At 38.0% G+C, this 23730-nt stretch overlaps 1 protein-coding gene across 11 annotated transcripts in view; it reads left to right on the top strand.

The window, feature by feature from the left end:
* Positions 1-23730, top strand: part of LOC145671339 (uncharacterized) — a 530261-nt gene that overhangs the window by 291886 nt on the left and 214645 nt on the right. For all 11 annotated transcript variants that reach the window (XM_081740371.1, XM_081740381.1, XM_081740409.1 and 8 more), the window contains one exon: positions 12204-12408. In XM_081740371.1, coding sequence (XP_081596497.1) covers positions 12204-12408 — 205 coding nt within the window. The remainder of the gene's footprint in view (positions 1-12203; positions 12409-23730) is intronic.

Genomic DNA, 23730 nt, shown 5'->3' with positions numbered 1-23730 from the left:
CGGATTCCACGTTAATCAATAGGTCCACGTCTCATATAGAGTCGCTGCTGAAAGGGACGCTAAACTAAATATGAAGTCAACTTATAATATTGTTATATTAGCATGTTTGTCCGTTACTTCTCGCAATAACTCTTCAAAGAAAATGATTTTTAAAAAATCTGTTCTTTTGCAATAGACAGGGCGATTATTTTAGCCGAGTTCGGTAACGAAATGAAGAAGCTAAAGCTTTGAGTTTTACGTCCCACGATTATGTCGGCTAGGCTAAAAGAGACGGTAATGATGAGAAATGAATACAATGATGGAATAAATAAAGTGGGTGAAAACGGAATAACTCCGAGAAAACCCACACACATGGTGTTTGTTCACCACAAAGTCCACTTGCCTCGAGCTGGGTTCGAACCAGAGACTCCATGCACTAGAGGTGAACGCTCTACCACTGAGTCATCGCGGTTAATGAACTGAATTCTTTAACATTTTCACATATTACGGTGACTTTTACGGTGGATATCCATATCTCAGTTTCTGGCATTCAAACAAAAGTGTATAACTATAGAATGCTGGAAATTAGCCATTTAACCGTTAGATGGCAGCAAATGTCCTGCAATGGTTGACATCTACAGTCCATTTGATACAACTTGTCCCATCTGACAGTTGCTTTCCTGTTTTTTCCCTCCTTCACATAGTCACAACAATCAGGCAAGAAAAACTGTTTCTATGGCAACAGCACGTTCAGCCAATTATAGTAGCTAATTTCTCTCGCTCTGCAATGGAAAACATTCCACCCTTTCCGCACGTTGCCAATTTGAATATAAACAAATGCACATTGTTTTAGTCGAATGACAACTTGAGTTGCGGACCTGCTGCTTATTGAGAGCATTCTGTTTAGTTCTCTTTTGAGTCATTTAATTGTATAAAACTGAGATTTATTTGCAGTGAATAATTTCGTGTTTCAATACCCTACTCAAAAGCTGGCAACACAGCATTAAGTACCACGTACGCACAGCGAGCTGTCAGAAGGGACAAGTAGTATCAATTACAGTATAATGGACAAAATTTGGAAATATAAATAAACGTACATTTCCCATGATTCTATTTACAGTTTTCAATAGTGTTTATTACTTATCTTTAACTCTCGTTCTTCCTCTTGTGTTTCGACCAATATTTACTCCATTTTCTTGCCTACAATCTATACTTCTTTTCATGATGTAACCGTACCACTGAAATCTACTTAACCGCGACCATTAGAAATGAAATTTAGTCTTTGAGTATAACGTCCCTCGCTCATGACCTTTAGGATAAGGGAGATGGATGATTAACGCAAGTGAATTATGATGAGAGAATTGGTGGAATTAAATTGTGGGAGGGAACGGGAGTACCCCCAAGAAAACCTACGGACATGATGTTGTCCACCACGGACTTGCTTGATCGGTAATCGAACCAGGAATCCAATGCATCAGAGGTAAGCGCTCTACCACTGAGCCTCTGAGGTTCCTGGTTCTTGATCGCATAAAATATTCTTAGAAAATGAAACATATATAAGCTCACGCATTGAAATCACGTAGTATTTTTAAGTTAAGTGGGGGACGAGAAAAATATGCATTTGCATCGGGAATCGAATCCAAGTCCTCTGCGAGAAGAGTATGAACTATGTCTAAAAAGTTCCCACTTGGCATATGCCTAACGTACGCGTTGGAGACAAGGTTTCGATTGACAGTGGGTGATCGTGTGGTTTGTATCTCTCAAGCTGTAGGTTCACGTCTCATATAGCTTCATTGATGAAAGGGATCTCAAGCTTCAACCCAACACACCAATCCAAGGTAAATGTTTAGAGATAATGTGATGGGTGTTTTCGAATTCGTGAGAAGAAAAAAAATATGTTCTTAAAAATGGATGGAGAGAAAAGAGAAGTTTCAATTAAGAGTCTTCATCCCGGCGAAATTAAAATACCGCTAATTTTACTGTAATTGATATCTTCGAATAGATAAAAGATAATTGAAATATGGAACAAGAGCGCCCTAGACAATATTATTTTGCGTGAGGTACCGTTATCACAAGTCACCTGGTGGCTTTCCGTTTTCAGCTGTTTAGAAACGCGAAAATAAATGCCGATTTTCAAAATTGCTCGAAATCGAAAGCAGATAAGTGAGTCGTGATAACAGTTTCTCATGTAAAATAATATTGTCTAGGGCGTCCTTGTTCCACATTTCGATTATCTTTTATCTATTTGAAGATATCACATAATTACTGTAAAATTAGTGGTATTTTAATTTCGCCGGGATGAAGACTCCTAATTTATCATAATTTTCTATGGAATCGAATAAGCATTCACTGTGTCGCTGTCGATTAAGTTGTAGTTTTTATTTTGCCGCAATAGCGTCACAAGCAGTAGTACATCCCCGCCATCTGCACATCCACATAATAACTACTTGCGAAGTAGCTGGAAGGTCGTTCGGAACGGAGTTCCGTCGCATGGTGTCACTATTGTCAATTGATGCCAAGGGGAAGATTTTTTATTAGCTGGCTAAGTTGAAAGGAAAATACCCAGAAGAACGAAGCAGTTTTAAACCAACTTCATTCAGAAGGTTCTATTATTTTTATATAATTAAGTTAGAATTGAGTACATATTTGAACTTCCGGATTTGTACAGGATGACCCAAATAAAAGTAGCTCGAAGTGGTAATACTAGAGACAAGGGAATAATTGTGTGTAATTCTCTGAGTAATTCTGGTTGACCCCACTTTGCTCTTCGATGCACAATTGTTTAGAACCTTGTGGGGTCTGCATCTGTCTGGTTCACGATGTGGTGCAGGTGTGCCCTCGATGTTCAGTGTTTTTACTGGAATTCCCTGCCTGTTCTCCTCTAGTGAACACGTCGCGTCGAGAATATGATGTTCTACGTGCAGCAGCGTATTATGATAGTAGAGGAATATGTGCTAACGGGGTTAATTAAAAACACACAAGAGACCTTCACTGCCAAGTACACACGAACAAAACTACCTTCGAAACGCTGTATTCATAACCTGGAGCAAAAATGGCGTCAAACCCAGTTTGTGAAGAATATGGATAGAGGAAACCAAATATTGTCCAAACACCGGAAATTATTCGTGATATTTAGCAAAGGATGGCACGAAGCTCGCAAAATTTATCCTAAACTCTTTCAGCAGGTCGGTGTATCACAAACAACGTGTCAGCGTGTGCTGAAGTCTCTGAAACGAAAACCAAACAAAGTAACCAGGAACTGAAGGAGCCAGACACAGGTATGCGGATTGCGCACTCTAACTGGTTACTGACAATGACTGCAGACTGATGTTTGAACCTTCTGCTGTACTTTATGTCTAAAGAAGCGTGGTTTCATTTATCGGACTACATCAATGTGCGGATTACACGGCACTGATCTGCTGAGAGTCTGCATATCCTGCGCGAAACACCTCTCCATTCCCAAACAATTAGTGTTTGGGGTTCAGTTTTGGGGACACGTGTAGTGCGTCCAATGCTCTTTGAATCAACATTGAATAGTGATTTTTTTTATAGCTTCTTCCAGTAATTTTAGGACGAACAAACACCACAAGAAATGCATGAAACCCGAAGAAATGAAATCTTTGAGTTTTACGTCCCACGGTTATGCCAATTAGGCTAAAGGAGACGGTGATGATGAATAATGCATGAAATGGTGGAATGAAGAAAGTGGAAGGAAACGGAAGAACCCCGAGGAAACCCACGCACACGATGTTTGTCCACCACAAAGTTCACTTCGCGGGGGGTGGGATCGAACCCGGGACCCTAAGCACCAGAGGTGAAAGCTCTGCCACTGAGCCACCGCAGCCCCATGAACCCCGGAGAGTGCACCGTTAAGAAGGGGTTGTTCTCTGGCCTTATCCTCCTGTGATTTTATCTCTGGTGATGCTTGAAATATAAGGTGTATGCAAATCAACCTCCATACCACACATGTTGAGGTGAATGCTGAGTAAAGATACATCATTTTATGTAGCAAAATTTATAATGTAAAATGATGTTAGTATGCTATATTCAGTAATAATATTCACGAAAATTTCCGTACGAACTTTTCGATCAAAACTAAGGACATTTTAATTTAATTGGAGGGACTTCGTTAAAATATTGTTGGATTGCTTTAAATTTTTCTTATTACAGTACATGCAGATAATTTAATGTTTAGACTACATTTTTCTACTTCTTCGGCCGCTATCCTATATTACCGATATTCCGCCATCCGATGGCCTACTTTTATCTAGATGACCTGTTATTTTATACTCGTTGAAGGATTGGACTCTTTACAAAATGGGTAGTTATTAATGCGAACCGCCGGAACTTGCCCCTGGTAGTTAAGATATTCAATTAAACATACAAACCCTGTTATGAAATAATTTGAAATGTATCAAAAATAGATCAAGTATACGTATAGATGTATTATATATTTTTGTTTTCCGCAAAACCAGAGGCGGACCAAGGTAAACTTTTCTCCCGGGCAAAGTGACTTTTTGGCGTTTCCCGTAGTAGTAGCCTATATTGGACATTTTATTACAGTGATAATTTAAACACATTTTTCAAGAGAAAAATTAATGCTCAAATTAATGTGGTATCAATTACATGAATTTTTATTATTAGTATTACTTATGCACAGATAAGTATAAACAAAAACAATATCGAACAGCATTTATTGAATATTACTAATTTTGACATGATTACTCCTATATTGTAAATTGCTTTTCTTCCTCCTAATCATTAACATCAGGAGTCATTCTACCACATATCCAAATATGTAACAATCTATTCTAATCATGTGAAATACTAATAAATACATTTAACCTAAGTTGAACGTGTTTTATGCACAACATCCCTTTTTATGTAGATCCTAGTAGTTGAAGTCCATGGCATTCATAAAACGTGTCTCATGAATTTGTACAAAAGCCAAACAAATCTTACAACAGGTTTTATCAATTATTGGAAATCCTCTAACTTTCGAAGTTCGATAAGTAAGTAAACCATATCAAAGTCAATTTTGTGATCTTTATGAGAAAGCGTCGGTATATTTTTCTTAAATAAAAATAGTATCTTAAAATCTAGAATAATTTACATAAATTGTTTTCCTAATTTTGCAAACTTAAGACCACACTTACATAAAGGTCCTCAGTTATATTTATATCTAAACTATTCTACTAAAACCACCGTAACACATTTCATATTGCATTTAATATTTTCCTTTTTATTATGGCACATAATTACTAAAATAAATACACACCTCAAAGATCGTGCTTGCAGCTTTTTATAAGATGGTTCCGAAATTATATATTGATACTTCGTTGTTATGACAACGAATCTCTATTTTAACACAAAACAGCAACGTATATCAACAGCAAAGCAATTACAATTTTTATATAGATATATCGTTTTTATATATTTCTTCTTCCTTTTCTTAAGAAGCTTGTGTATCAATTGAAAGTACATTCTGCCCAAAGATTTTGAAATACAAGTATAAAATACAAGTAAAAATACATGTATTGTTGTAAACTTTGGCCTCAGGCGTGATAACATAACACAACTTAAGAAAAACTAAATAAAATGTTAAATTCCACTAATACTGAAAATTAGCAACAAATTAAACAATTTTAAAATACATTTGTTTTCAGCACCTCACAACAATTACAATGTAATCTTCCGAGCTTTTTTGTCTGCAAAATCCCTGACAATGACATCTATGTCAATGTCTTGAAGAACGTCGAACTCAATAGACATCATGGCGAGTCCCACGAGGCGCTCCTGCCACATGGTAGATTTCAAATAATTTTTGATTATTTCCAATTTTGAGAAGCTCTTTTTCACCTGAAGCCAAACTGACAGGAACAGTGAGGGCAATTCTGAATGCAATTGATACATTAGGGAAATTTTCAGTCAGCTGGTTACTCGTCAAGTATTTTAATTGTTCAACGGGGCTTTTAGCATTTTCGTCTGGTAGTAGGGAGAGTAGTAAAACCAATAGTTCCTGTTGAAGTTGGAAACCCTCAATATTACAATGCTCTTCATCTGTTAAAGCCACCTGAAGGTAAGCACATTTCTTCATCAAGGAATCCTTGTCTTCATTTTTGAAGCTGTAAAAAACCATGATGCTGGTTTAGCTTACAAGACAGTTCTTCTAGTGAGCTTATGGTTTGACCCAAAACATGAAAATAAAATCTACTTTTGAAAGAAATTTTGGGATTCGCAATGCGCTCAAAAGGATCCTCATATTCAAAGTGACGTTTGGTTTTCCATTGTCGTAATTGTAACTCACTTGGAAATAGGAAGTCATTTCGAGAATCTCTGCAATTTCTTTTGCATCTACCAGTAACTCTTTAAACCCTCCATCGGTTCGCATTTGCTTCAAAATGAATTTTGGGAAATGTTCATATTCCCTGGGAATGTTCACAAAGAGCATGGTCCGCCATAAACAATTCCAAATCCATCTCCATTATTTCTTCTATATGCCATGTCTCCATTTGTTGATACTGCCCCTTTGGTACTATGAAAATCTCTTCTCATGGTGGAATGGAAAAAGATGATATAATTAACGCTACTTTACAAGAATATAAACCAAAAAAATAAGGAGAAAACACGTCATAAAATTTATCTAAGGCTCGTTTTGGCGCCCCCCTGACGGTAGTGCCCCGGGCAGTTGCCCGGATTGCCCGGCCCTTTGTCCGCCCCTGCGCAGAACTGTTAGAACGCTTTTTTGATAGATAAATTTGTGATATTCTGTACCTTGACTCTTTGAAGCACGGTGGTATATAAAAGTTGGTATAATATTAGTACCACCGTGCTTCAAAGAGTTAGCCTACTAACTAACTAACTAACTCTATGGCCTATGGAAGCCGGAGGTTCAATGCCGCTTTCACAAAAGCTCTCAATTGATTTCTATTCTTAGCCAAATGGATCCAGTTTCTATTTTCTATTCCTATTTCTGCGAGATCCATCTTACTATTGTCCTCCCATCTGCGCTTAGGTCTTCCTAATGGTCATTTTCCGATTGGATTTCCAGTTAAAACGTTGAAAGCGTTCCTACTTTCTTCCATTCTGGCTACATGACCTGCCTATCTGAGCCTTCTGACTTGATGACTCTAACAATGTTCGGTGAATGGTATAAATTGACCAGTTCCTCTTTATGAAATTTCCGCCGTTTCCCATTCCCGTTCCTCTTGGGTCCGAATATTCGTCTCAGGATATTGTTCTCAAATACTTTCTGTCTACGTGCTTCCCTCAGAGTAAGCGACCACGTTTCGAAACCATACATGACAACAGGAATGATTGTTGTTTTATATATTTTAAGCTTCAAATTCCTCAGCAGAATTCGCAACGACAAAAGATTTTAAACTGAATAATAGCACGCATTACCTGATTTTAGTCTACATTTAATTTCTTCCTGATATGATATGATATTGATCGTAGATATTTGAAAGTATCCACTTTGTCAAAAGTATTATTAGATATGTTAATGAATCTATAATTTGCAGTATGACGATTCCGACGAATTTACATGTATTTAGTTTTTTTACTGTAATTACTTCTAAACCCATATCCATATAGTGTTCAACAATATTTATGCATTTCTTCCTATTGTTCTCTTATCATCCCCTATTATATTCTGGAAAGAATAAATGACACTTTTATGAACTTCACTGTGTAGATGGGAGACATAAACAAACATAAAATAATATAAATTACAGAAACATTAACAAAATTACAGGAAATGTGACAAAACACCAAAAATACTTGTAAAGTACTTATAAAAGTTGTTTATACATGTATATAACGTTTCTGTAATTTATATTATAAAAACTATAGCTTCACCAGTTGTCATAGCTTGTAAAATGTCGCGACATTTATTAGGTTTGTACCTTTCATTTAGCCATAGAATACAAATAGTTTTATTTACCTCTGGTGTTGTCATAAATTACTGAAAACATTAGGGTTGATACACTGTTAAAAATCGTTGTGTTATTTCAGTGTCATGACTATATGTTAACACAATTGTGTTAAAATATAACACAAACAGGTGGTTAGAGTCACTCACTCTTCACATTTGGAGTTGTGTGTCAAAAGCCGGTAGTTGAAATGACACACAGCTTGTGTGTTAAATTAACACAAGTGTAGAATCATCGGTGTTTGTTTTCAGCGTGATTGCCAAATATATTGGGCATCTAATCATAAAGGCTTATGTACTGAAGTTACAGTCAAACACAGTAGAAAGAAATACATAAACACGTCCAGGTATTCGCAAAATATCAACGTGCACAATAAAAATGGTTGTGTTAATTCAACTCAATTTTAACACAGGGCAGTGATTCCAGCGTGACTATCACTATGCGGTGTTACTTCAACACATACCCTGCGGTGTTGGCGTTTAACACAATTGGTGTGTTACATCTTTAACACACAACCGGTGTTGAGCCATGCCGTAAGCGTTACTGAACCACAAAATTACTCCCCTAAAATATGTTAAATCGCCTATATGCGTAATGTGTTTACATTATACTGAATCTTAAAAAAAAAAAACACTTTAAACATGTTTAAAAAATGTACTCCAGTGGCGGGTGGGGGCACGAACCACCAACCTTTCAATTACTAGCCGCATGCTCTTCCGACTTGACCACGAAGGCGATGAAGAAAACATCGCTTGTAGAGGGATAAATTGTTGAGGTCTTTTGAATTTGGCTGATCAGAGTGCTCCTTTAAGCCGCGTATATTCGACGTTAACCGTTCGGGATAAGATAAAATTTGCTCGCCATGTAGACCTAATTTTATAACAAAATGACGACTGTCTATTTACTTTATTTTATAGTTCTTCCATATTCACTTTCAAATGATCGGCGGCAGTTGCCATCTAATAAAGTTGATGTTCGTTGCTTCTAAGACACAATCGCTTAGAAAAAGAAGCAATAAATGCATCAAATGTGGGAGATGAATTTAGAACACCTAAATGGCACATGCCTAGCAGATCTTGTGCTGTTAGGGTTTCTTCAGAAACATTATGTAAAACAATTGAAAACACATCGCGCGGTTTGCATTTTGAAATTTTGCGTATACCTGGATTTGCTTAAGTATTTCTTTCTACTGTGTTTGGCTTCAATTCATAAGCCTTTATAATTAGATGCCCAACATATTTGGCAATCACCAAGAAAACAACACCGAAGATTCAACATTTGTGTTAATTTAACACACAGGCTGTGTGTCATTTCAACTACCGGCATTTGACACACAACTCCAAATGGAGAGTGAGTTGTGCTAACTACTTGTTTGTGTTATATTTTAACACAATCGTGTTAACACATAGGCATGTCGTTGAAATAACACAACGATTTTTTAGTGTATAAACAATGCATTTTACAAAACGGGACAGTTCTTTTATTTCAATTATAAGAACATGAATTTGAATAAGAATAAGAATATGAACGAATATGAAAAATATTAATAAGAGAGTGTTCCTGGGCCGTAACTTGTGGGGGGCAGGAGGGACAACTGCCCTCAGGGAAGCTTGCCGTCGTTCTAAGGTGACCCACTTGAAGACAAAATTTTCTTACTCCATATACGATACGAACATGTAATTATAAATGAAGCATCAAACAGGTTCACTACATAATATAAACAAAACAGCACACAAAAGGTAAATAAAACAAAAATAAGTCGTGAGTCCATTTCAGTAAAAATGTCTACTATTTATGGGCCCTAGAAATAATATTTATTCGTATATTATTGTCAAATTTGTCAATATTGTCCCCTTAATTAATTTGTCAAGTATGGAACGAGCCCAGAGGCGTACCTAACGGCTCCGCAGACCTTGCCGTGAGGGAGGGCTCGCGAGTCCGGGGGCCCACAAAGAGTAAGAGAAAAATGGAAAGAAGGGCCCAATAATTAGAAAAACATCTTTTTCTAGGGGCCCAAATACGCGTATTAATGCTTGCCGCCCCAGAAAAAAGTATAAGTTACGGCGCTGGAGTGGGTGCTATCGTGTACAACTTAATACTACTGCATAGATTTTCAATCAAAATTAACTGCTGTTCATTTTGAACGCAAGACTAAGCTAAGTTCGTGAATGCGCATACATTTACATTAAACTCAGTATAGTTACAACTTGCCACTTAACATTGTCCTATAATAAACAATCAAAGTAGGAAGTCGAAAATCCGAACTAATTGGGACTGCAGGTAGTTCGGATTTTCAAATTGTTCGGATTTTCGAAAATTACCAAGAAAATGCCATTTAGGCTTTTCAGAGTATACTGTACGGTATACTCTTTTATCTATACAGTGGTTATACAATACATACAACAATGACAATACCGAATGTTAGGCTATTTATATTTAGCGTTTCTAAAGAACCCGCTCGTACACTAAATTACACTGTTCTCGTAATTCATATTTAAAACTTAACTTGTATAGATCTAAGGGAAAATAAAAATAAAAATTTGTATGACAAACGGTGTTCGGATTTTTGACGTTCGGATTATCGACGTCCTACTGTATTACAAAGAAGCAATCTAACAAGAATCTATTCAATGAAGACGTATATCAGAATCAATGGCGTAGGGAAGGGGGGCCCGGAGGGCCCCCCCCAAAGAGGTCCGACAATGTACTTTGATACTTTGATGTTTGTAATTTTTTATATATTTTTATGTTTATATATTTTTTGTTTGTAATTTTTCTATATGTACCTATAACAGCACTTGCCCCCCCCCCAAACAGACATCCTGGCTACGCTACTGATCAGAATCGCTATACAAAAAGTACGTACAACCGCAACTTTTATAGTGACGTTTTGGTGGGTTTGTTTTAATACTGTAATTTACCGAAACCATATTTAACATCGTAGAAGAAATTGATCATTGACATGAGATATGACTGGGGTTGTCAACTCTGGAAAATGAAATTACTGGCACTCTCTCATAAATTGCACATGATGTAGCTCTGCCTTAATCACACTAAAGTGATCGCAACGAGTCGTGAAGCTTGAACTAGATCTACCAATTTCAGCTCCCAATAGAACGTGAGGATGTGTCATGTTTGTCAACCCCTTCTATTAAATTTTGACAGTCTCGCTTCTCGTGCTTTACAGAGAACATCTCCTGAGGCCTGAAGGTATACTGTTGTCAGAATGTCGCTAACTTTTGTTTTGTTTACTTTTCTTGTTGTGGTTGTTTTAATTTTTTGCTATGATTATTGTTACCATTTAATTCCAATATTTTTTAGTGTTCATGTTATAAATCTTTATTTACGTATTTACTGTATTTTATTTAAGAAACTAGATTTTAAAAAATTCCGGATTTCGGAAAATTCGCATGAGCCATTTCCTGGTCATGTAATTTCCCGTTTTGGTGATCAAAATTGGCCACCCAGATCATAGGATTTTACGCCGTAGGACTTTCTTCTCTGGTGACTTCTGAACTTTAAGATTTAGGTCAACAAGCCCATAACACCCGCGCCTTGAAGGAGGAAATTGAGCTCTGTATGAACGAAATTCAACTACATTTACCTAGAACAGTCATGGAAAATTCCAACCAAAAAGTGTGTGTGTATATGTGCCAGCAAAGCCGTGGTTTATCCGATATGCTATTCCATACATAACCTTATACTGTATAATTTATCAATAAGTAATAAGGTCAGTAGCTCAGTGATAGAGCATTTACCTCTGGTGCATGGAGTACTTGGTTCGATCCCAGCTCACGCCAAATGCACTTTGTGGTGGACAAACACCATGTGCGTGGATTGTTTCGGGATTCTCCTGTTTCCTCCCACTTTCTTCATTCCAAAATATTGTTTCTCATCATCACCGTCTTCTTTAGCCTAGCCGACATAACTGTGGAACGTAAAACTTAATTTCATTTCATTTTATCAATAAATAAAAAAAAAATAGAATTGTTAGTTATAAACCTGTGTTTTCTATTAAAAATACTTCTTGCGTGAATTTTTTGACACCCTTTAAGAACTGATATTTTTTTATTGTGCTGAATTGAATTATTAATTATTTATTTATGTATTGAGTAGCAGATTATATATTATTATTATTGTTTGTGTATTCCTAACGATGAAAACACATACCTCTAACAAAGACATACAATCCTAACAGCGATGTCTATTCTACTTATGAAATAACATATTAGAAATATAATAAACTTGTTGGGGCATAATCATTATTTTTTTTCTCTCTTTCTTTTGCAGAATTTAATGGAATTTTAGAAAGTAACGGCCCATGTGCTGACTATAAACCTGGGGAGGACGATTTACAAGCGTACGATTTCATCCGTAAATTCCGGCTCGACGTGCTGGAGACGCATTACCCAGGAGTCACCAGGGTCAGGGGGTCAAATCGAATGCAAACAGCGTATAGATTAGATCGTGATGCAGATCTCACGTTACCCACAAGGTAAGTCACTACACCATAATCAACATGTATATATATAATAAATGCAGCAAACTATCTACTTGCAAGAGGTATTGATTCACTAAAATGTATATGTCTACAGTTACGTTTTAACAACATTCTTAAGTTCTCCAATTTATGATATTCCTCAAAATAACAGGAATAGCTTGTATAACCTATCTTTTTAAAATGGGTTTTGCTCAACATGGATTTTATTAATAACTTATTTTTTTAAATGTCGTGAGTTTTGCTCATCGTGGATTTTATTAATAACATTTCTTTTAAGGCTGAGTTTTGCTCAACATGGATTTTATTAATAACTTATTTTTTTTAATGACGTGAGTTTTGCTCATCGTGGATTTTATTAATAACTTATTTCTTTTAACACTGAGTTTTGCTCAACGCGGAGTTTACTAATAACTTATTTTTTTAACGCCGTGAGTTTTGATCAACGCGAATTTTTTTAATCAAACATATTAACAAATAGAAAAAGATCTGTCAATTCATTTTTTAAATAACCAAATGAAAGCTATAAGTAACACACATGGATATTTGTATAGATGGAAAGCCGAGTCCACTCAATTTGAGTACTGGCTTGATTGAGGGTTCGGTGGTGCCTCAGTCGTAGAGCGATCACCTCTAATGTGAGATTCCCAGTATGAATTTGGATTGGAATTAGCGTCCTTGTCAACAACGAGGCCTAAAGCTTAACGTGGAATCCAAAACACAACACCTTCCACCGGGTCTCCCGCGCCGAAAATCCCTGTTTTGATCCCTGGCTATTGTACTGGACATAATCATGTCTACTATTAACGACGAGACGATGCATTTCTTATTGCTTTGAAAACGAGACAGGAGTCAAGACAACAGGTACACATTTTCCAATTCGAGACGAGACGAGAAATGTTTTGATTCGCATAGGCAACACTAATAGATAGACATTTCCATTAAATGTATTTTATAGGGATGCGCACGAGACAAAATTCGTGATTGTCTCGTCTCGAAAATATGCTGTAAAAGTGATGTCTCGACTCGAAAAATGTATATTTCTCTATTGGAAGAGCCGTGTCTCGACTCGAATTTTGTCAGGAAAATCCTGTCTCGACTCGTCACGTGCGCATCCCTAGTCTTTTATATTATTATTACGCTATATAATACTCCAGAGCCAGCAGATTAGGGACAATACTTCCTTTCGTTCATGCGTTGATTCTAACTAGTCGAAATTCGCGATTAAATTTTGGTCTGCTACTAGTGAGCTTAAAACAATGACCACCATGTTTGTACGTCACCTCTCGGTTCAGGAAAACTTAATCTGCACCGCTCGGTAGGGAAACGTCTTAGAGAAAGATACGATGCATGTTTTTCAAGTTTCAACGTCGTTGCTAATAAAACGAAGAGTAAAAATGTAACAAAACTTAAGGCTTCTTTAAAAATCAAACTATTTGTTTATTTATTTATAATCAATTTTATTTGAATATACACGATTATCTAAGGACAAGGTTATAAAGTACTGATTTAAAAGATTAAACAACTAAATTTCTAACATATATTACTCACTGTCAGTAGTGATATACACGTGACCGTACTACTTATTAACTTCTTTGTTATTCTACAATTTTATGATGAACAAATACAATTTAAATCCATTGTAAACAGGCTTGGAAGAACACACTTTTGATTTGCATGGATGTTTCTTAAAACCAGTTTACTCGTTCGCTGCCACTACATATTGCTGTGTGCCATTGTAGTTCTCATTGTAGACATTCTCTGTAAAGTGACACACAGGTATAGCGATTTTATGCTCTGGTGGCACACAGTGTTGGCCTGGTCATATTTTCTAGTGTGCTTGGTATCCGCTAGATGTGACTAGTTTGTTGCAAAAGGATAAATGTTGCAAAACTGTAGGTGGCACATTGGGTTGAGGTACTGAAATCAAAATGGCAGCGAAAGGGTTAAATACATATTATGCAAGGCATTCCTCTATGAGGAAACACTATGTACCCTTTGAGATTTTCAATACTAGCAAGAAATACTCAAAGATACACTGGAAATAAGGAAAGATATTAATAAGAGAAAAGCAAGTTTCCTAAAGTATCAATTTCTACATTTTGGTCATATGCCGTCTTTTACTTGGGACCTCCTCAAATCAAGGGATAATATTTGACACATCTTAAAACGTTAAGAAATATATATTGTTTCTAAGGGTCCTAATAGACATTTTACTGAAATGACCCAGGTAACATTTTAGTTTCTTTTCTTTTTGTATGTGCTCTGACATCTATTTCATGCCTTATATGTACTGTACGTTGATGTTAGTATCCTACCATATGAAGTATGAAAGTATATCTCGAAATGAGCCCCCTTCGAACGGCGATGAGCTTAAACGGGAAAGGAAGTTGTTGTCCTCCATGCTTCCAAGTTATGGCACTGAACTTAGGACTATCGTACAATACCACTCTAATATATAATCTGATTTTCTCACTCAGAAAAGGGGAGAGTCTGTGAATCTCAAGCTACTACATCGCAGGTCCTGCAAGTCCTAACGGTACGTCACTGATGCTAATGTATTCTCAATCTGCAAAGAGTTTAATATGTATCTGGAAGGAAATATTAAACTACCGCTAATTTTAGAGTTTTCTGTAATATCTTCAAATCAAATAAAAATATTCGAAAAGCAGAAACGTAGTGAACTAGACAATACGATTTTGCATGTGATACCTTCACCACAATTCACCCATCTGTTTTTGGTATGCCGCTATTTACAGAATCCGCAAAAAATGCTAAATCTATCTTCAGTTCCAAATCGAAAGCAGATAAATGAGTTGTGATAACGTTATCACATGCAAAATCGTATTGTCTAGTTCACTACGTTTCTGCTTTTCGAATATTTTTTATCTGGTTTGAAGATATTACAGAAAAACTTTAAAATTAGCGGCAGTTTAGTTTCGCTGTAGTGAAGACCCTTAAATGTGCCAGAATGGTAATTCTACCGTAGACATCAACGGAGAACTACCGAGTAGAATTTATTATTCGTCTTTATTCGCAAACACGACAAAACCAAGGGAGGCGCGGTGGCTCAGTGGTAGAGCGTTCACCTCCGGTGCTTGGGGTCCCTGGTTCGATTCCAGCTCGCGCCGTGTGGACTTTGTGGTGGACAAACACCGTGCTCGTGGGTTTTCTCGGGGTTCTCCCGTTTCCTTCTACTTTCTTCATTTCACTCATCTTTCATCATCACCGTCTCCTTTAGCCTAACCGGCATAACCGTGGGACGTAAAACTTAAAGATTTCTTTTCATTTTTACGACAAAACCATAACAATCTCACTTCCCAATCCATATTCAATATAACTGCTACATCGTTCAAAATTTGTCAACATATAAGTAGTGTAGCTAAATATTTATTTATTTATTTATTTATTTGAGAAAACAGCTGAAAAATAAACGCAAAGTGAGGCGGCCCATATGGAAGCTTCGTCAGTTCAGCTTAATAATTTAACACTTGCTTATTTCTTTGATTGAAAGCTTAATCGCTACAAGTTTCGCGTTAGATTCCTAGAGACAGGTCTTACAGTAGTCTGTAATTATAAAATAAACTGCATGCGGCCGCACGTTCAGATGTATATATATATATATATATATATATATATATATATATATATATATATATATATATATATATATATATATATATATATATATATATATATATATATATATATATATATATATATATATATATATATATTACTAATGCTGATGGCAAAATAAACAGAAAAAAGTGTGTAAAATTCGAAGGATGAGATCTTATTATTATTCATGCTGGTAGCCAAATGCAGTTTGTTGGCACATGTATGGCGAACTACAAATGACAGACGCTGTAAGATATTATCTTTCTAAGTCTCTAATTAGAGCTTATAGTAAAGACCCACAGTGTCATCAATTTCGCGTTTTGATATGAAGTTTTGTTCCTTTCTTGGTTGCAATTGCATTTTTTTTTTAAAAAAAAGAGATATACGTATGTACGTGAGAACATATTACAAATTTGTAGCATTACATCTTTAGGCAATGTTCTTGCACTATTCTCTTTAGTTGAAAAAGTCCTTAGATTTAAATTATATATTGTGCTTCCTGTCACTCTTGGGCAAGCAGCTTAGAGTCACTTTGCCCCACCCATACCTAGCCTTTCAAAATGATTTTTTTTTTTTTTTTTTTTACATTGCTTGTATTATGGTAGGTTACATTTGTGCTTGCTACATTCACATCTTGCTACTTACATTTTACGCATTCAAATATTAACTACAGCTTGAAATTTTGTATAAATACATACACACGTTGACAATACTTATTTTTGCATGATGTTTGCTGTACTTTGTGTCATTCTGCTGTGATATAAATTAGAAACACTTATCGTCCGCCTGTTGCTTATACAACCCAAACCATCCCAGAAGTTTGGTTGGTTGCTGACTACTAGGCGTTTTGTTAATAAGAAAATTACCAAATTATTTTATTAAACATTAATTTAATGGATTAATTCAATAGCTCAGCCGGCTTAAATGAAAAGGAAATTGAATACTTTTAGGCTGAGAGAGATGATGATTAAGGCAGGTAAATGATGGAATAATTGGTAGGATAGAATTAGTTAGGGATAGGATTATTAGGATTGGTTGGTATAGGGAGGAAACGGGACTACCCCGAGAAAATCCACGGACACTATGTTGTCCACCACAAGCTTACTTGGTCGGGGATTGAACCAAGCACCCCCGTACCAGAGGTAAACGCTCTACCACTGAGCCATTTTGCTCCCCCCCCCCCCTATTCGGCTGGCTTAAGACCTCGCATGACCTCCAACTGAAAAGTTACGACTATTAGCTTTCACAACGCATTTCCTCGCTGATTATTAAGATCGTGAAATAGATAAATAGGGTTTATTGATTAATCTAATTATATAGTAGATACCTAATTGAACTTATTTCTCCTAAGATTCATCAAGAACTGATTGAATTTGGAAACATCTTATCATGAAAGATAATAATTCCCTAATATTATTACTCGCAGAGTTACCAGGTATACAGATTTATGTGTAGATATACATGTTTTTCATACCAATACTGAAAACAAGATTTTTGGTATGATCTACAGATTTTTTCCTGACAAATTGTTCAGTACATTTTAAATCAACTCTTAGTTATTTTTTCCACTTCAAAACACATTTGTTTTAAGAATCGATTGCTACACGGAGAATCCCATTAGAACTGTTTTCCCCTCTCTCTCTTTCTCATTTCGTCTTTGTCTCTCGTTTTGTCGCTAGTGGGTCATTTTCAAGCCCTTGTAAGATTTTTGGGTCCTATTTCCACGTCTCATATAGCCTCGCTGCTGAAAGTGATGCTAAATTTCAAATTAACCAACAAGCTGATTCCTAAGGTTGAAAGCTAAGAAACTAGTTCACTTAAAAATTAAATCGCGACCTGCACCGTTTCTTAGTCCAATTTCTTCGTTTTATCGCACAGTGGTTCAGTAATAGATTGCTCACCTCTGGTGTATGGTGTCCTTGGTTTGATCCCTGTCCAAGTAAGTTTGTGGTGGACAACATCGTGTTCGTGAGTTTTCTCAGGATACTCCCGCTTCCTCCCAGATTTCTCATTCCACTAAATCTCCGAAGGAAATAATCGTGGGATGTAAAACTGAAAGATTTCACTTCATGTCATTTTGTCTTCATTTTAGCCACAAAAATATTTGTTCTCCATATTATAAAAACACTATTTCTAACAGTGTTGTAAAATTAATATTTCGAATTTCATGAACTAAGACTGTAAGACGAATGCATATTTAAAAGATATATCGTTTAACGTGCTATGATTATGTTCTAAGGCTAAGGGAGACGGCGGTGGTGACAAGGAAGAAAATTGTGGAATGAGGAAAGTTGGTTACTGTAAAGAGAACCTCGAGAAAACCCACACACACGATGTATGGTTACGACAAAACCCACTTGGTGCGATCTGGAATTGAACCAGGCACGTTACGTATCAGAGGTGAGCGCTCTACAACTGTACCACCGCGATTACTGCGCAAGGAGTGTACTGTCCAAATTTCACGTTTTACGTATTGTAGTATGGCCAGTACGATGATGACTTGCTCACATCTACGCTTTTATACAGGGTGATTTAAAACAATACCGACAACGTTCGGGAGGTGATTCCTGACACCAAGATTTGCCTACGGTAATATAATTTGAAGTACTCACCAACTCCTCTATAAAATTTATTCCGGAAGTACCACAGTATTTGGATACGGCACATACTAAACGGCGTGACAGACATCTTGGCATTTGAAGGCGGCGCTGCAAGTTCCCTTTAAATGCTGTTAGCAAATGAGAGGCCTGCGGTATTCCCACGTTTATTTTGCACACATTCACTTCAGTCTATTCCCTGTCACCTGATCGCGCTGTAGTTCGTCTGCTTAGCCAAGTCATAGCCGCACCCCTTTACCACGTGGCAACGTCGCGTCAGAGCTTGCGTTTTATTCGTTTAGCTGAAATGCCAAGATGTTTGTCACAGGCTTTAGTTTGTAAGTGAAGTCTTGACCCGACTACGGTAGGTCCTATAGTTTTCGAGCTATGGACCTTTAAAGTTCATTTTTTCATGTTTTCAGCAGCCTTTAACTCCGAAATTCCTGATTTCTGTACCCAGGTTGGTCTATCCTTTTTTGTCTTATCTTGGTGTCATGAATCATCTCCCAAACGTTGTCGGTGTTGTTTTGAAACACCATGTATAATGATATAGATATAGATGAAGAAATTGTGGTCGTTTAACGTATTTTTGTTACTTAAATATGTTCTGAGCAGTTTACATCTGTCACGAGCCGCTACTTGATTCATATTGATCATTACCTAACTAAATGTAATCAAAATAACCATTTAACTTGCTTACTTGATTCCTTTTAAAAACATACTTGCCTACTCAAAATACAAAGTCAAAACACGTCAATCTTAGCCTCTTGAAGCATCGAAATAAATCAAAGCCAATTCACAGCGTCCCAGTTGTCAACACTCTTTTCATGTAAGCGTTCCCCGTCCCTCGCTTCTCTCTGTGGGCTTTCAATCAACAGTTTGAGAAGATTACGTCAGGGATACGTCACAGGTCACTGACTAACTTCATCAACAATGTGTTGCACCAGTTGACGGATGAATAATAATGTTCTTTGTTGATTTAAACCTTTTGCAAATGCTATGAACAGAATACGATTACCACACACACACAACGTACGAGATAACTTTCAACTGAACCAAATCCATATCGAAAATATCTGATGTGATGTCATCAACTATTTTTCACTTTTTCAACTCCACACATCTGTTGAGCATCAATGTACTTCTTCGTAATACTGTAATGTAGTTTATCATTTTTTTCTTTGTAATGTCAGAATATTTTTTGAAGCATGACCAAAACATCAGATACTTCTGTACTTCGTGATAGGAGCCAATGTACTAACTATAACTACTGATCTGCCACCAACAACAAATGTTTTATTTGTTTACCTAGGTATTTTTTCTTCAAACATCCCGACAATTGTGGCGTTCAGGCAGGGCGGGATTAAGGGGTGGCTTAGAGAGCTGTAGACCCGGATCTCCAGGTAGACGGAGGCTTCCACTCTGATCAAAATTTCAACTGGCTGTCTAGAAAAATCATACAAGTGACAATCATCATAAAATAAAGTATGACCAAAAATATGAAACAAATGTCTTCAATTGTTACATCCACCGTCAAAAAAATCTACATAAATCAGTTTTAAAAAAGAAAATCTAATATAGTGCAAGAGAATCGTGAATGGAAGTGTTCTGCAGTCTCATGTAATTATAGAATATCCAGTCCCGATCCTAACCGTTATCACGACTCATTTATCTGCTTTCGATTTCGAGCCATTTTGAAAATCGGCATTTATTTTCGCGTTTCTGAACAGCTGAAAATGGAAAGCCACTAGGTGACTTGTGATAACGGTACCTCACGCAAAATAATATTGTCTACGGCGCTCTTGTTCCATATTTCAATTATCTTTTATCTATTTGAAGATATCACATAATTACTGTAAAATTAGCGGTATTTTAATTTCGCCGGGATGAAGACACTTAAGTCACTGTGTAGATGCACAATAGGTTATGTTCCTTTTATGTCAGCAAGTTCCGTCTGTTTATAAACTTTGTATGCGTGAAGTCGGGTAGAATTTTTGACTAGGGATAGATACAAAGTTCCGGTTCCAGCGGAACCGGTTCGCGAGGAACTGGTTCTTGGAGATCCGGCTTTCAGAACCGGTTCCAGACCTGGATCCGAAAACCGAGTTCCAGAACAGGATCTTCGGAACCGGTTCCAGACCTGGATCCGAAAGACCCCAAAGACCTGTAAAAAAAGGCACAAAGTTCATCTTCAAAATACTACAAAGAGGACAGCCCGCTCGTGCTTCTCCTCCCAGACCCGCTTGCGACCCAAGGAAAAAAAAATTTGTCCACCAGTGGGTGTTTAGTCAAATGAGTTTGCCAGTTATCCAGTTTGTTTAAGCGAAATGAGACAAGCCGCCTGGGGGCCTGCCTGTCGCTTCCACCATTTCATCTAGCACACTGTTCACAGCCTGCCAGCAGCTCGGGTTTAGCGTAGGGTTGGACACAAAGTTCCGGTTCCGGCGGATCCAGTTCCTTGGAGATCCGGTTTTCAAAACCGATTCCGGAACCGGTTCCAGACCTGGATACGAAAAACAGGTTCCAGACCTGGATCCGGAACCGATCTTGTAGAACCGAATCCGTTCAGAGCCGAAAACCGGTTCTAGCAGGAACCGGCTCTGGCCATCCCTATAACCACAATAATAGGCAGTTTATTTCAAACACATTTGTGTGATGTGAGATACAGTCTCTTCCTCGAGCCTCCCTTTTGTTCGGTACTTTTGTCGCTTGTCTATTGTTATAGAGTGGAACTGTTAATTCGTACGACAGTATTATTTAGTGTTGTAATGTGCAGTATATTTGTAGATTGGCAGGGGCGAGTTATTTTTTCTAGCCCCGGGTCTCCAGATATGTTAATCCGGCCGTGCGTTCAGACCACGAGAAAATCAAGTTCAATTATAAAGTTATCAGAAAAAGAGACGTAAAGATTGTCTAAGTACATGGAAAAGTTAACATTTTTTTAAAAACAAATAAGCGTTATTTACAACGTCTTGGCATGAAACATTTAAGCTCTGAGGGGAGCTACAGATAGAGATCTTAAAGAGAAACAATATCCAAAATGGATTTGACTCCCTTATGCAGTTGCTCGTTAATATTGTTTCACTAACTTTTCTTATGATATGAAATAGTTATAGAATTATTTCGAATGTTGCCAACTATAGTCATGTCGTTGTATAAACCGTCTTTAAATCATGTAGCATTAACCATCTGAAGCGGAAGACAGCACCAGACAACGCGCTTGTCATTGGCTACTGATGACTCCATACCCTTCAAAGCATTTGACTCTTTGTCATGTCACACCAATAAGCAAAAGTGGTACAGACGTAACTAAGTGGGGAAGTTTAGGAGTGAATCCTGAACACACCCAGAATTAAATTCACGAGCTTCCAGGTCAACGAGAGTGAAGATATTTATTAAGCCAGGCCGGGTACAACATTGGTGGAAGTATAATATTGAATTAAGTATCATCGCTAAGATCATTCTCACTTTTTCCTTTAGTTTTAATGAATAACTTTATGAAGAATATCATGCCAATAAGCCAAGTGAAATCTACAAAACACTTAAATAAACCAATAACCATTGCGTAGAATTTATTTTGTGTCTTTTCTGTGCAGTAGTATCCGTTTCGTAAACACTTAGTGTAAGCTACGCAGGATTTCGTTCGCTTCTTCACCAGCTTTCTTTAGTACTTTAATAATAACTCCATCTTCTACTAGTGCCTTTCCTCATTTCACGCTCTTTATAGATACAGATGGTGATCAGAAAAATGGAAACACCTGAACTTACCAGATTAATATGGTGTCGGGCCACCTTTCGTCTTCAGAACAGCCTTGATGCGACGTGGGATGGAAGCATAGAGGTCGTGAATGGTAGCAAGTGGAATTTTACACCATTCTTCGTGCAGAGCATCGGCCAGTTCTGTGAGAGAGGATGAAGGTGGAAATCGTCGCCGGAGTCGTGTTTCCAAGACGGACCACAGATGTTCAATTATGTTGAGATCTGGGGATTGGGCGGGCCAGGGGAGGTGTTGAACTTCATTCCGATGTTCCTCAAACCACGCTGCAACAATGCCAGCTGTGTGAATGGGTGCATTATCATCCTGGAAGATGGCGTCATTGTCCGGGAACAACATCCGGACCATAGAATGCAAGTGGTCTCCTAAAATTGCGACATAATCGTTGGCAGTGATTCGTCCGCTAAGTGTGACCACAGGACCCAATGAAAACCATGATATGGCGGCCCACAGCATCACTGAGTCGCCGCCATGTTTCACAGTTGGGCGGAGACTCTGCAGATCATAAGCTTCTTTGGGCGTTCTCCACACAGAAACACGGCCCGTGGTTGGGAATAGGGTGAAAGATGACTCATCCGACCATATCACACTTTTCCAGTCCTCAGCGGTCCAAGTTGCATGGTCGCGGCACCATTTGCGGCGTGCGAAAGCGTTATGGTCCCTGATGAGCGGTTTGGCCCGCGCAACATGACCCCGTAAGTTCATGTCATGTAATACGCGGCGGACTGTGATTGTCGAAACAGGGTGGGGGAGGTGCTGATTGAGTTCCTCCGTTCCTTGCTTCGCAGTGGCACGACGGTTCTGCGTGACAATGCGCTTTAATATCCGGCGTGACCTGTCACTCATGATTTTCTTCCGCCCACTGTTCCGCTTCTCCGATGTGGTTTTCCTGTGTGTTGTGTAGGCCGTAATCACCTTCGACTAGTGCTCTCAACGGGTCGGGTCGGGTCGGGTTGAAGACTGACCCGACCCCACCCGTGACCCGAATTGACTGACCCGACCCGATGACCCGAGCTGACCCGACTGACCCGAACCGTGATCCGACCTGATTGACCCGACCCGACAACCCGACCCGAGCTGACCCGACTGACCCGACCCGATAACCCGACCCGATTGACCCGACCCGATAACCCGACCGGAGCTGACCCGATTGACCCGACCCGACAACCCGACCCGAATAACCCGACCCGACAACCCGACCCGAGCTGACCCGATTGACCCGACCCGATAACCCGACCCGAATAACCCGACCCGACAACCCGACCCGACCTGACCCGACTGACCCGACCCGACAACCCGACCCGAGTGACCCGACCCGATAACCCG

This window comes from Thermobia domestica, chromosome 2, assembly GCF_964235325.1.
Source record: "Thermobia domestica chromosome 2, izTheDome1.hap1.1, whole genome shotgun sequence".
In the NCBI taxonomy this organism is placed as follows: Eukaryota; Metazoa; Arthropoda; class Insecta; order Zygentoma; family Lepismatidae; genus Thermobia; species Thermobia domestica.
Note: the sequence above shows the minus strand (reverse complement) of the source record. Positions and strands in the feature narration are given on the sequence as shown.